At 41.0% G+C, this 15,587-nt stretch overlaps 1 protein-coding gene across 1 annotated transcript; it reads left to right on the plus strand.

Annotated features, from left to right (window-relative positions):
• The first annotated feature begins 669 nt into the window (after positions 1–669).
• Positions 670–12,236, plus strand: PM20D2 (peptidase M20 domain containing 2). Its single transcript, XM_008148736.3, has 7 exons — positions 670–1,180; positions 4,106–4,254; positions 5,489–5,631; positions 6,842–6,996; positions 8,887–9,025; positions 10,454–10,561; positions 11,889–12,236. The coding sequence occupies exons 1-7, from the start codon at positions 725–727 to the stop codon at positions 12,041–12,043; spliced, it is 1,305 nt and encodes a 434-aa protein (XP_008146958.2). The 5' UTR covers positions 670–724; the 3' UTR covers positions 12,044–12,236.
• Positions 12,237–15,587: the final 3,351 nt, after the last annotated feature.

Genomic DNA, 15,587 nt, shown 5'->3' on the forward strand with positions numbered 1-15,587 from the left:
TACACCAGCTAATACGTATGTGCTCTCTACATTCCAGATGCTATGCTAGACACTTGCTCTACTCCTAAGTTTTTATTTCTAATGAGAAAACTATACTTCATAGACAGTAGTTGCAGCTTTTAAATAACACAGCAACCTCAAGGAGAAGGAAGTGGAGGGTGGGAGGCAATACCGAACACTTAAGTATACAGAATCTACTGACCAGTGTTCTTTGTATAGTTTTATGAACTAAAAACCTTGTATAACTTTTTATTGCAGGTACTGTTCTAGAAAGGCGGGTGGCGTTTTTCAGGGGGCTACGTTCCACTCGGTCTGTCTCCGATGCCCGTTAACCAATAAAACTGGTCTCATTCCGCTGCTGTGGGGAATAAGCAACCGCGGAAAAGTAATAATAACTCTGGAGCTAATTCCGTTATCTGGACTGCCATGGAGAAGGGAGATGAGTTCCCGAGCCCCAGTTCTTCCCAGCGCTCCCCGCCCCCGCCCCCGCCCCGGGGCGGAGCACCTGCGAGCTGCAGAAGGGGCGGACCACGCTCCCCGCGAGGCGCGGGAGGCGGGGTCCGGGGGGAGGGGGGACCGGTCTGCGGCGCGTTGCGGAGCCGGCCGGCGCGCGCCGCACCCGGTCTCGCGGCCTCGGAGCGTGCGCAGGCGCGGGGTGCGCCAGGAGGGGGAGATCGAGGTAGCTTTGGAGCGGAGGGCTGACCGGTCACCCGCTCCGGGCGCGATGAGCCCTGGAGAGGAGCGGCCTGCGGAGGGGGGCGCCTGCGGCGGCGCCTCGGAGTTGGAGCTGCTGAAGCTGCGCGCCGCGGAGCGCATCGACGAGGCGGCGGAGCGCCTGGGCGCCCTGAGCCGCGCCATCTGGAGCGAGCCCGAGCTGGCCTACGAGGAGCACCGAGCCCACGGCGTGCTGACGCGCTTCTTCCAGCGCGAGCCGCCGGCCGCCTCTTGGACGGTGCAGCCGCACTACCAGCTGGCCACGGCCTTCCGCGCCGAGTGGGAGCCGCCGGGGGGCGCGTCGGCCGCCAGCCCGCTGCAGCTGGGCTTTCTCTGCGAGTACGACGCGCTCCCCGGCATCGGGCACGCCTGCGGCCACAACCTCATCGCCGAGGTCGGCGCGGCGGCCGCGCTGGGCGTGAAGGGGGCTCTGGAGACCCTCCCCGGGCCGCCTCCGCCGGTGAAGGTGAGGTGGGACCCGGCGCGGGACTCCCATCACCTGCCCCGGTCGGTACCGACCCGGGAACGGCAGGACCCGACGCATTCCGCGCGCACCTGAGTCCTCCCAGCCCGGGCCGGTGTGGGAACGCCACCGGACGTCCCAGCCTCGCCTGGTACGAAGGCAGAGACCCTGGGTAAAACTTACTGAGGTGCCGGCCTGCCTACACTTTGCAGAGAATTGGGTTTTGTTGCCTCCTATGTACTTGTAAAGAATTGAGTGGGTTCTCCCTTACGAAAGAACTTAGAACCAAGCCTGGTTTTCGTGGAGGTTTATTTTTGGTAACTGTAGCCACTGCCATTTGCTGACAAGGTTGTGCAGTCTCTTGGAAGTGGTTATTGTAGGGAAACCTACAGCCCCTCTTCGTTAGGCTCCCCCCAAATCTTCTGTTGGTGGCAGTCATAGGAGTTGTAATTTGAATCATTAGGTTTTTTTGTTTGTTTTTTAAACATTTTTTTAAAATTTCTTTATTGATTAAGGTATCACATATTTGTCCTCGTCCCCCCATTCCCATCCCACACCCCTTTCCAGACATACCCCCACCCCCCTGTTGTCCTTAACCACTGGTTAGGCTCATATGCTTGCACACAAGTCCTTTGGTTGATCTCCCCCTTTACCCCCACCCTTTCCTACCCTCCCCCCCGAGGCCAGACAGTCTGATCCATGCCTCCTTGTTTCTGGGTCTGTTCTTGTTCATCAGTCTATGTTGTTCATTATTTCCCCTAGATGAATGAGATCATGTTGTTTTTTAAACATATTTTTTATTGATTTCAAAGAGGAAGGGAGAGGGAGAGAGAGAAACATCAATGATGAGAGAATCATTGATTGGCTGCCTCCTGCACGCCCCACACTGGGGATGAGTGGGTAACCCAGGCATGTGCTCTGACCTGGAATCCAACCGTGACCTTCTGGTTCATAGGTTCACGCTCAACCACTGAGCCACACCTGCTGGGCGGGCAGGGCTTGAATCATTAGTTTTTGGGTAGGATATTCTCAGTCATTACAACTACCAAACCTCTAGAAATATACACACACACAACTACATAGATGTAGTTGATCTTTGAGTCCTAATGTTTATTTCATGTTTGATTGGTTTTTTTTTTATTGATTTTTTACAGAGAGGAAGAGAGAGGGACAGAGAGTTAGAAACATCGATGAGAGAGAAACATCGATCAGCTGCCTCTTGCACACCCCCTACTGGGGATGTGCCCGAAACCAAGGTACATGCCCTTGACCGGAATCGAACCTGGGACCCTTCAATCCGCAGGCCGACGCTCTATCCACTGAGCCAAACCGGTTTCGGCTATTTCATGTTTTTAATAAAACACCTCAGTTCTGTAAATGGGGAAATGTTTATGTTGGTCGTAGGGCAAGTGTAATCTTGTGTTCCTCTGTTTTTCCTGATGGGATACTCATTCTGTGAGCTAAGATGCAGTCATTGCCATTCAGGTTAAGGGGAAGACTAATGTTTTATTTTATTCTTTAGCCCTTTTTTTCCAATGTCAGTAACCTTTTACTTTTATCCTAGCAGCTCCAGCTTTTGTGACTTCTGTTTAGCTGCCTTCGTTGTTCTGCTCTGGGGGCTTGTGTTGGCATCTGGTTAGGCTTTTGCTTTGTTTGGGGTGAGGTTTTCTTTGCCGTTACATGAAACACTGGAGAGATTTAGCTTTAACTGGGTTTGTGACAAGTTCATAGAAGTCAACAAATTTGAAGTCATCACATTTAACTTGTCAAGGGTTAAGAGTTTAAAGCAGCTTAATTTAAGAGTTTGGGTGCCTTATAACTTCTAAAGAAAGCCAGACTGGGAGATGTACACAGTTCTGATTTTGAATGGTTTAGCTGAGTTTTTAGCCAGGTTATCTGTCCTACCTGGAAATGAAATTTATGTAGATTCCCTTTGCCAGCCTTTTTCCAACTTGTTCTTTGTGTTCTTATATGTGATCTTGAAAGTATATTAGCTGCTTATAGATAATTTTTCTTTGCTTTAAGAATTGTTTGAAGAAGTTAAACTGAGATATCAAAATAAAATGCTTGTTCTGCAAAGTTCTCTTTTGTTTAATTAGGTGTTTGGTGACTAATAAATCTGCCTGGTTGAATTGGTAGAAAAGAATTAGTAAGTGTGTGTAATAGTTGGCCATTCCTAACTATGGTCTTGTTACAGAAAACCAGAGAAGAACCAAGCAATACTTAGAGAGATGGAGTTACATTTATTACGCACGGGTCCAGAGGAAAATGTCTCTCAAATTCTGGGCCCCAACATGGAGGAATTTTCCCTATTTATATCTTTTTACCTTCTTTGTCTCCCAAATATGGGGTGTTTCTGGCCCCCTTTGCAAGTTCTTAAAGAGCCCGTATGTGCTGGGGCCTTGAGACCTCAACCAAAGGCCTGGCCTGGTGCCAGCACTGATAATTTCATCCAGGGAAGGTTTAATGGCCTCTCTGAAGTGGGAGTAGTCTTATTTTCCTTATTATTTAAGCAATCAGGCATTTACAGAAGCCAAATAGGGTTAAAATTTCAAACAGCAGTTTCTATATAAGACGGATGCTTCAGTCTTAAGGTTTATTTAATGTTCTTCATGAATGATTAATGAATTAAGATCTTTTCGTGAGGTAGCTCAATAAGGAACAGGCCTGAGCATCTCATCCCAGCTCTCCCTGAAGACTTGCTCTGTGATGTGGGGCAAGACCCTTCACCCTATACCTCACAGATCACTCACCTACCACACAGGGTTGTTGTGAGAAGAACTAATAAGTAACTGGAAAAGTGCTTATGAATAATTATGTCCATATACTAGAAGACGTATAGATTGGGAATACGTATGCAAGAGAGCTTGTTTGATATTTTCCTACTAGGATTTTTTATTTTGTTCTGACACAGGTATTTCCTTCTAGGTAATTGTCCTGGGAACCCCTGCAGAAGAAGAAGGTGGTGGCAAAATTGATTTAATTGAAGCCGGGGCTTTTAAAAACCTTGATGTTGTTTTTATGGCCCATCCATCCCAAGAGAATGCTGCTTATCTCCCTGATGTGGCTGAACATGAGTAAGTAATCAAGTTGAAATAAACTTCTTAGTGGAACACGGACTATTAGAATACTTTTATGTCTTTTTTTTTTTTTTTTTTTAAATAGGAACAGAAATGTATTGTCTTAAAGTTCTGGAGACGTGAAGTCTGAAATCAGGTGACAGGGCCAAGGTCCTGCTAAAACCTGTAGTGGGAGGACCCTTCCTGCCTCTCCCAGCTTCCGGGAGCCCCACACATTCCTGGCGTGGGGCAGCCCGATTCTGATCTCTGCCTCTGTCTTCACATGGCCTCCTCTCTCTGCCCCTTCACATCGTCCTTCCTCCGTGTCTCTAGAATACTTTTCTGTCTTAACTGGAGACTAAAACTCCAGATTTATACATTTAAGAAGTAAATCGCAAGATAATGATGTCTTACTTGGTTTTAATTGACTCACACTTGGCAAGCCTCTTCTAATTGAGATTTAATATGATGTTCATAATTGGACTATTAAAATAACGCCTAAAAAGCATATGAATAGCAAACAGTATGTTGACACATGTTCTATTTTGAACTGTCTGAGAGTAATCTGGTTTCTTTCTTTTTTTTTAAAGAAATATATTTTCACTGATTTCAGAGAGGAAGGGAGAGGGAGCGAGAGATAGAAACATCAGTGAGAGAGAATCGTTGATGGGCTGCCTCCTGCCTGCCCCCTTCTGGGGATCAAGTCCAAAACCCAGTCATGTGCCCTGATCAGAAATCAAACCCTGACCTCCTGGTTCATAGGTCAAGGCTCATCCACTGAGCCACACCGGTCGCGCTAATCGGATTTTTAGAGGTTGTCCTAACCCATTTCAAATGTCACCTTCCCCCATCCTTAAGACAGAATTATCTGAGTTTTTGCAGACATTTGGTATAGAACTATCACATGAAGTCTAGAAGGAGACAGGAGTCTTCATGTTTGTAAATTCAGCACCTAATACAGTATTGCATACTTGTTTGAAGGTAATTGTGTATAAATTCAGTTTGCATAGGAGGTCGATTGATCAGTTTCTCTCCTTTTTTGGAATGCCTTCTTTGTGTCAGCCACTGTATTACATAGTAATAAGCGACAACTAAGCTACAAAAATTGCTGTTATGGCTACAAATGATTCGCAAACGAAAATTCTAGCAGTATGAATTAATTTGAATACTAGTTGGGTAATTCTGACTCCTTGGCTTTTCTTACTTTAGTGATACTGAAAAAAGGTAATTCCAATGATGTTTTATTTCCTAGTGTGACTGTGAAATACTATGGAAAAGCATCTCACGCTGCTGCGTATCCCTGGGAGGGAGTGAACGCACTAGATGCTGCTGTTCTTGCCTACAACAACCTGTCTGTGTTACGACAGCAAATGAAACCAACCTGGAGAGTTCATGGTACGAATGTCAAATATTTTGTGTAGTCGATGGAACTTAATACATTTCAATGCAATAGAATTTCTAATATTTGCTTTTTTAAAAAATTAGAAACATTGGGTATAGAAACATTTGTCAGAAGTTATGTGGCAGGACACTAGGATGTTTGCCTATTAGTGGGTCAGATGACATATAAGATTATTATTAAATATAAATGGAACAGTCATTTTGAGTATTAGAGGTCAGTAGTTTTATATAAGGACCTTTCTGTGGTCATTTGAAAGTTGGAACTTGACTTTCCAGTTATCCTATCTTTTAATGATAACAAAATTTTGTCATTTCCTCAATTTAAAGAAATTAGGGTTATTGGTTTTTATTTACTCAAGTGCTGTTAATCCTAAGTAACATCTTTTAAAATTATCTTTATATCAATACAGTAATAAAGTATGATCTTGAAGGTACAAATTTATTTTTTAGTTCATTTCTTTATGATTTGGGAAATTGTTATACTTCAATATCTATTTTTTTTTACCTGATTTAGCTGTAGGCTTAAATTAGTTTGTAATTACACTACCTTAGTTTCTAAAAAAAAGTACTTTATAAAGCAGGTTATATACAATTAGGTTTTGTATATCTATTTTAGTTATAATTTTGAAGGGATAAACCTTCCTTCTCTGTGTAGTTCCAAATAAATGCTTTTGTTTTAACAGTTAATAATACTTAGTGATCTTTGACACATTTTTTTTTAGAATAAAAATTATTTTCCCTGAGTCAAATGCCTTTTAAAATACTCATGCAATTGTTTAAGTACAAGGGTAATTATAGAACTTCACACCATCGGGGTTTTTTCTCTTCTCATATCAAACGTTTATCAAAATATACAACTGTAATATAAGTTACTGAAATAAAAGCATTTTCCAGAAGGCTTAATATAGTTATAAAGTTTCTAATAGTTTCTTAAAGTCAGGAATAATAATTTCTTATAAATTCCTTAGAATAAAGTACATATAGACAATTATTTTATTTCTTTTCCTGTTAGCTAGAAAGTATCACACTATGACATATAGAAACTTTTGTTGTACAGCAAAGTCTTTGATTGGCGTTTCTGTGAAGCATATACGTTTAAATTATTTTTCTTTGTGTACAAATTGGCTGGAAAATGTTATGCGTGTATTTAAGCTTAAAGAAATGGTCTCCAAGCTCAATTCCAGTAATTTGGTTCTTTTTATAGGTATAATAAAACATGGTGGTGTAAAACCCAATATCATTCCCTCTTATTCTGAATTAATCTATTACTTCCGTGCACCCTCAATGAAAGAGCTTCCAGTTTTGACCAAAAAGGCAGAAGATTGCTTCAGAGCTGCAGCTTGGGCTACTGGGTGCACAGTAAGAACTTTTAAGAGTTAATCTAAATTATCATCAGACATACATCTGTGGACTGAGGTTGTTTGATTTAAATTAGATTAGAATCTTACTTGCTTTTTCATTGGGTGTTGTCTTGAGTATGTAAATTCAGTTGACTGAATAGTTGATGTGAAAGTCTTCACTTGTTAATTATTTTACTCATTGTCTGCTCCGGGAGGACTTCATCATATTACACAGTAATTGGAATAACTGATTCTGCTGAGCTAGAATTTCTGCCTTTTTGCAAGTTATATCTGTCCTTATTGGTAGTTATGCTTTTAGAATTGCTCTATATAGTTTCTAGGGCAAAATCAGCAAAAGCTATTTTTTGGTTGAAGTTCTAGATAGGTATAGCAGGGGCATAAGTACTTACGGCTTCCTGGAGTGCAAGTTAAAATAGACACAGAAGTTAGTCAAGAGGTTTTGTTCATTTGCACCATGAAGTCAGTAACATTCATGTACCAATGATGTAGGGCATACAGTGGCATGAGAAGTTACAGAATGACATAAATTTTGCCCTGCAGGGCGCCAGTCATCTGGTTGGAGAGACAAGATCTGGATCTGTGCCTCTCAGCCTCACTGATTCTGTAACTTTTGGAAACGTTATTTAATATCTCTTAGCCTCCATTTCATCTTGAAAAATGGAGATAATATAACCTAGCTTAGGGTTCTTGTGAGAATTAAGTGAGGTCATGTTTATGAAGCTTTGGGGTCTAACCCTCATACATAATACTTCCCTTTTATTTTTCAAATTATAAGAGAAAGTTTATTTAGAAAGTTACAGAGGTAGTAGAAGTGAGCCAGCTGGGATGCATGGACTCAGGAAACAAGTTACTGAGGCGGAAGGGCCCTTGGAGCTTAGGAGAAAGAAAGGCAAAGATGCAGTGCCTGGGGGGAGGCGCAGGCAGGCACCCGGGAGGGAGCGTGCAGTACCTTATTTTTTTCTGCCCTCATTGGACTGGAGATGTGTTCAGATAGTAGCCGTGTCTCACACAGGAACAGTGATTTGCAGACAGGATGTGTTAAGTGTCCAAAGTAAAAAAGGAAGCATTTGACCCTTGTTTATTTATAATTATAAATATTTATGTAGAAAAAGAATACATGAACTATGATCATTCACTGGTATCTCAAGGTGTAATATTTCCTTAGGATAAGGTTCATTGTTACTGGATTTAAGTCTATATTTTAAATAGTTTTTTAGTAACTTTTTATATTTTGGCTGACTTATAATATCTGATTAAGTTGTCAGTGTTTCTAATTTAGATGTTGCTAAGGTTAGATGTCATCTCTGCCCTTTTATAACTGGCTTTTGCTAATGTCCTAGGTATTATCTTTAGTTTGAGGGAGAATTGGCCTTTTGATTTAATCAAACCTAGATCTGTGAATTATGAATCTTCTTTTTCTCAGGGTAACTTTGTACCTTTCAGACCAGGCAGTGGTGTCAGTATCGGTTTATATACTGAATATTAGTAAAGTGTAATTTCTTCTTGTAGAAGCCACAGCCTGGAGCAGTGTATCTCAGAGTGTTTGGACCACCTACGTCAGAATTCCTTGGGGGTGCTGGTTAAAGTGGAGATGTCTGACACCACCCCTCCACCTGCACACAGACACATACCCTACTGAGGTGACTGGAGTTGAGACTCTCTGGCTAGTAGAGCTAGGTGACTTCATGTGATTTGGTGCATACATAACAAAGGAGATAGGGTACTAGGAACTCTTAGTAACAGAATACATTTTTGTACGGTAAGAGACTTGAAAGAGTTTATACCCAGAAGGGAACATGCCCCTTCTTAACCTCTTTCTATTAAAAAACAATTGCTGGTTTGAAATTTAGATGGTGAATTTGAGGAATTTGTTTTTTAATTTTTATAGGTAGAAATTAAAGGTGGAGCACATGATTATTACAATGTCCTTCCCAATAAGAGCCTATGGAAAGCTTATATTGAAAACGGGGAAAAGCTGGGAATAGAATTCATTTCAGAAGATGATGCAGTTTTGAACGTACCTTCAGGTAATTAAATTCTTTTATGTATTGTGCTATTTGAGGAAAGGAATACTATCTTTGGTTTTGTTTAACAGCTTTGAAGGTAGGGAGGTATTGCTGATGCTTTTAATTATATTTTTCACAAACTTAATGGTTAGGGAAAGGAAACTGATGGACTCTTCAGTGATTGTAGAGTGTCAAACAAGCAGGTTTGTTTTTAGAAATAGGCAACATGCTGCCCGGCTGGTGTGGCTCAGTGGTTGAGTGTGTACCTATGAACCAGGAGGTCACAGTTCAATTCCCGGCCAGGCCATATGCCCAGGTTGCGGGCTAGATCCCCAATGGGAGGCACGCAGGAGGTAGCTGATCAATGATTCTCATCATTGATGTTTCTATCTCTCTCTCCCTCTCCCTTCCTCTTTGAAATCATTAAAAAATATATATATATATACATATATATATATATATATGAAAGTATATATATATATATATGTGTATATACATATATATGAAAGCCAGCATACTTTTTGCTTTATATTCTAAGTATTTCCAGTGTTAAATTTTCTTAATTCTAAATTTTTAAAAATAATTTTGTATTTTTTTATTACAGTTGACATACAATATTATATTAGTGTCAGGTGTATAATCCAGTGATTGGACATTATATAACTTAGTAAATGATCACCCATTGCAGACAAGTTTTAAATAAGCTACTAAAAGGGGAAATAGAATTTCAATTCATTCTTAGTCATCAGTATGCAGGCTACTAAGTATTTAGTAAGTAGTTATATGGGGTCATTTTTGGTTTCTGAGAAGTAATAAGCAACTATTCAATTTTAAATAATCTTAAGTCTATTGGGATTTATTTTAGATTTTTTTCCCTTTAAAAACATTACTAAAACATTTGCATCTTAGAGATGTATCTCCTAAAATATAATAATAGATGTTGATGAAGTAGACTCAGAAAAACTTGGTGATAAAAATGGGGTGCTGATGTCATTCATTAAGATAAGGAGTTCAAGAGAAGGAGCAGATCGAGGTATTGGGGGTGGTATAAATGATTAGTATGTTAAATTTGAGGTGCTTACAGGATTTCTAAGAGGAGCTGTTCAGTAGCCTATTGAATCTGGAACTCCCAAAAGTTCCAGATTTTAGGAGTTGTCAATATCAGAAAGGTATATGGAAAACAGTTAATGAGGTCGCCCAAGAAATCCTAGGGATCACTAGCATTTAGGACACAAGCAAAGGAAGCAATCTAGAGGAGACAGAGAGTGGTCCGAGAAAGCCCAACTATCAGGTGAGAGTGGAGTCATGGAAGCCAAAGGAGTGGGGAATGTCGAGAAGGGAAGGAACAGTAAATCATGCCAGGTGCTAAGAAGACTGAATGAGAGAAGTATGATCTCATAGCCATTGGACTAGCAATTAGAAATTCATGGATTGTCTTACTTTTCCAAGGATCTACTGATTTTGGAAATGTTAGTTTTGTGGTTCCTGGAATTCATCCATATTTTTACATTGGATCTGATGCCTTGAATCACACAGAACAATATACTGAAGCTGCAGGTAAGTGTTAGAAGTGAATATTTTGGCACATGCCCTCCTTTTGTAGTAGTTGCTGCTTTTCTGATTGTTTAGTTTAGATTAACCTCAGAAAACTCTATATTGTGGTGGGCAGTGGAGAGGCAATTTAGATATTGAGAACAAGCCTGAGAACTAATCCTATCTCATAAAGAGTAATATGCAAATTAACCATCACTCTGCTACATCCACAAGCCACACCCACCAGCCAATCAGGAGTGAGTATGCAAATCAACCCAACCAAGATGGCTGCTGCCACAGAGTGAGCAGGACGCTTGGGTTTCCCCAGCAATGGAGGAAGCCAAGCTTTCCGCACACCCTGGCCGGCCCAGGCCTCCACTCAAAGCTACAAAGTTTCAATTATAGAAAACAAATAAATCCCAACAAAAATGGCTGCAGCCACAGAGCAAGCAGGAGGCTTGGCTCCGCTCAAGGCTACAAAGTTTCAATTATAGAAGATAAATAAATCCCATATACCAGGGCCTCTGCTTGGGTTGCCAGGAGGTGTGGCTGGCCTGCAAACCACCACAGGCCCCTTGCCCAGGCTGCCCCATGCCCCAAGGGAACCCCCACCCTGACCCAGGACACCCTTCAGGGCAAACCAGCTGGCCCCACCCATGTACCAGGCCTCTAGCCTATCTAATAAAAGAGTAATATGCAAATTGACCATCACTCCAACACACAAGATGGCTGCCCCTGTATGGTCAAAGATGGCTGTCCTCATGTGGACACAAGATGGCCACCACAAGATGGCCAGCAGGGGAGGGCAGTTGGGAGGGACCAGGCCTGCAAGGGAGGGCAGTTGTGGATGATCAGGCCAGCAGAGGAGGGAAGTTGGGGGCAACCAGGCCTGTAGGGAAGGGCAGTTGGGGGGGACCCAGGCCTGCAGGGGAGAGCATTTGGGGGGGACCAGGCCTGCAGGGGAGAGCAGTTAGGGGTGACCAGGCCTGCAGGGGAGGGCAGTTAGGGGTGACCAGGCCTACAGGGGAAGGCAGTTAGGGACAAACAGGCTGGCAGGGGAGCAGTTAGGCATCAATCAGGCTGGCAGGGGGTGATCAGGCTGGCAGGCAGAAGCGGTTAGGGGCAATCAGGAAGGCAGGCAGGTGAGCAGTTGGGAGCCAGCAGTCCTGGATTGTGAGAGGGATGTCCAACTGCCCATTTAGGCCCGGTCCCGGTAGGCCTGTCGGGACATCCTTCGAGGGGTCCCAGATTGGAGAGGGTGCAGGCTGGGCTGACCCCCGTGCACGAATTTTGTGCACCGGGCCTCTTGTAATTTATAATAATACTTTGATTTGTTTTCTCAACCTTTTAGGATCACAAGAAGCTCAATTCTATACTTTGCGTACAGCGAAAGCTCTGGCAATGACTGCGTTGGATGTTATTTTTAAACCAGAGTTGTTAGAAAGAATCAGAGAGGACTTTAAATGGAAACTTCAAGAAGAAGAGTTTTTAAATAGAGTAGAATAAAAGGAAGATTTAGGAGCCACATAGGGATCATTGAGGAGAAGTGATGATGTTTTTTTCTTCATTTTTTAATGAAGAAGGCCATCTTTGTTTTTCAATCTTAAAGGAATCAAATTTCTCTTCCTGAAAAGTGAGGACATGGTGTGGAGAAAACACATGAACTCTTAGCTAAAATTAAAATGTTCACAAATCTGTATTTGATGGAATTGTGATCTTTCAGGAGCTGGTATGTGGTGGCATTTCTTAAACAACCTGGATGACACATGGTTTATCAGTGATAATGGTGTAAAAGTTCATATGTTGTATAAGTATATTTCAAAAGGTCCAAGAGATTTCAAACCTTATATTCAGAATTGACTCATGAAAGATTTTTTCCTGGTATAGGGTGGTAAAATTGTTTTAGAAAGTAGTTTTAAAATTCATGTTCTGAATTTGAAGGAAGTTCATTTTGATGTCTGACTGTTTGTTTTGGTTTATAGACTGTTTTTCATTGGTAATAAAAGTAGGTTTTTAATCAGAAATGCTGTGGGGAACTCAGGTACAAAGAATAAGCTTTAGTTTATGTTCATTGTAATAGAAAAAATTACAGATGCCTAATATTAGACTCTTCCTGTAAGTTGTCTGCTTGATGTTCTAAGAGGACTTAATGAGAAAAGAACAATGCCTATCTTGAATGCTAATTGCTCAGGCTTCTACTCAGAAGCCAGCCCAGCCTGGGTACACAAAGTATTGTAAGTTGTTCCTGGTTCTTACTTTAGTATGAATTTTTAAATCATGATAAAAGGATGTGGAGAAAGTATCTGGTTAAGCAAATATCTTAAGCTGTGAATATAGCAAAGCTTCAGTATACTTTATTTTAAAGGGAGTCCTCAAATTTGAGGGTAAATATTCTAAAATGGAAGGGGAAGGAGAGAAAAGTGAGCATTTGGCCTCTGCTGTAAGCAAGTCATTTGGGCCCCTCTGAGCCTTTAGCTCTCCATTTGGAAAGTTAGAATAAATCACTTACACTTACAGTCCTTTGAAACCCCAATTCCTAATAGTTTTGGGGGAGTGTTGGTACTTTAGAATTGCTTATCTTCTACATCAGGGGTCAGCAAACCACAGTCTGATCTAGCAAGTGGCTAGCACGCTAAAAAATGACTGGGGAGGGGAGAAAGGAACAGAGATCAGATGATGTGACCTCAAAACTAAAAATATTTACCGTCTGGTCCATTACAAAAAAATGTTTGCCAGCTCTTGTCCTATATAACAGTAAAATAAAACATGTTTCTCTTTATATTCCATACATGAGTAAGATCATGTGATATTTATCTTTCTCCAACCTGCTTATTTCACTTAGCATAATGCTCTCCATCCATGCTGTTGCAAATGGTAAGAACTCTTTTTTTACCGCAGCGTAGTATTCCATTTTGTAGATGTACCACAGTTTTTCAATCCACTCATCTTTGATTTCCACCATATAATCAGATGTTCTCCTAGGATAAAACTCATGCCTCTGTATTGAAAATAGTGGCAAGAGGGATGTAGATGGCCGTGCCCTGACTTGACCATCACACTGCCAAGTTTGTCCTCAGTGGAGTTCTGGCCCTTCAGAAGTTTGCCTGTTTTTAGCATTTACTTCATTCGGGGATGCAGCTACCCTACTGCCTTAAGACCTTGCCCTATGAAAGCCAGTCTTCTAACTTTTCACCTCAACTTTTAGCATCTGAACCTTCACGCTACCCGTTTCCTGACTATTTATAATATCAAAAAGTCATGGTTGGTGTGTATTTTATATACAGGGGAGGAATCCACAGAGGTTTCAGGCTGAGAATTGGTTATGTCTGAGACCTCCGGTTTATATAAATAGTTAGTTTCATAATAATCAATTTTATAAAAATTTCAACTGTAAGTTTTAAATTCCTGCACTCGGGAATGGGGTTTTATTTTCTAAAGCCTTGATAACATCCTAGAACAGTGATGACTAACTGGTATCCAACACACTAATATTCTCCATCTTCTGTGAAGTGTTACAAGTTGTTACTCATACAAACTATTTGTACTTTTCCTTTTTAAAAACATATCCGAGAAAATTGAAGACGGCATTCTCTTGCTTCACTTGCATCTGATAAGCGTTCTTGTGTGGGAGAGCAGGTTGTGGCGTTGCTGCTGGCATGCAGGGAACAGGTGTAACCTGCACCATGCCGTCTGCCACAACCCGTGGTGAGGAACTAATATCCGTGTACCACTAAGATTTGGGTCACTTTTGAGTTTCTGTCATATTTTATTTCTTTTTCAATTTTTGAAAAATTTAGTCCAAATAAGGGTCTACGCATTGGACTAGGTCATGGAATTATGTCAGAAAAGAGGTTGAGAACTGACGTTCTAAGTCTATCTAGAAGTATGAGGTTTTTTCCCAGGTCTTTGTTTTACAATATGTTACTTTAACATTTTTTTTTTATAATTCAGATTTTAAAATACCTTTTTAATTTTCACATACCAGTGAGTTAATTGAGCCATATTACACTATAAAGTGTAAATAAATACATAAATAAATGCTGGAGCCAAATTCTCAGGTCCAGAGCAACCAACTCTAACTAATCTCTGTTGAGCTATTTGAATTTGGGAGAGTGCTTCCTTTTGTAGTGCTAGTTTTTCCTTTTGGGACTAAGTTCTTTCTTTACCCTCATACTCCAGTGGCATGTTTTCTAAATAATTGTAATAGTAATATTGTAATAATTGTGAAATTGTGCTAAATTTTCCTAAGTAGTTATTCTTAGCTTAAAATATCATTGTTGGCTGGTTAGTTGGTTCTTACATTTTGGATTAAATTTCCAAACATTTTGGAAGTTAAAGAGGGAAGCATTAGATTATAGGTGAACAGTGTCTCTTTTAGAATAGTTTATTTAGCTCTTTATATTTAAGAGATGAATCCTTATTTTTAGAAGGTTGAAAAATAAATAGAACTTGAAAATTTTTGTAATTTTGTATCTTGTTCTTGAGGAAGGGGGCCACTAAGTTTTCCTCTCAGAATTGGTTTGCGTGATGAGGTTCTTATTATTCCTCCACAGGATTATGTATTTTTTTAAGCCACAGTCTTTACAATTTGCTTAATTTGTTTCAGGTACACCAAACCTCAGTTGGGGGGGCGGAGGGGAAGGCCAAGCTCATTTAGTGCAAAGTTTAAGATTATATGATTTTTAAAAATGTTAAATTAGTTTCTGACCTAAACTAGAGATATAGGTGGTCCTGCTTGAGGTGCCTTTGTTTTTATGGAAAATGTTTTTATTACATACTCACCTTTTGCAAAGCCTTTTCCTTTCGGCTATCAATGTTAGAAGGTGTAATCCAGCCCTGGCTGGTGTGGCTCAGTTGGTTGAGTGTTGTCCCATGCAGATGATTGGTGAGAGTACTTGCCCAGGTTGCGGGCTAGATCTCTGGTAGGGCTTCGTGTGGGAGGCAATTGATTCATGTTTCTCACATCAATGTTTCTCCCTGTCTTTCCCTCTCCCTTCCTCTCTGTCTAAAAATCAATAAAGTCATGTTTTTTAAAAAGGTATAATCCAAA

The sequence above is a fragment of the Eptesicus fuscus genome, chromosome 10, assembly GCF_027574615.1.
Source record: "Eptesicus fuscus isolate TK198812 chromosome 10, DD_ASM_mEF_20220401, whole genome shotgun sequence".
NCBI classification, from domain to species: domain Eukaryota; kingdom Metazoa; phylum Chordata; class Mammalia; order Chiroptera; family Vespertilionidae; genus Eptesicus; species Eptesicus fuscus.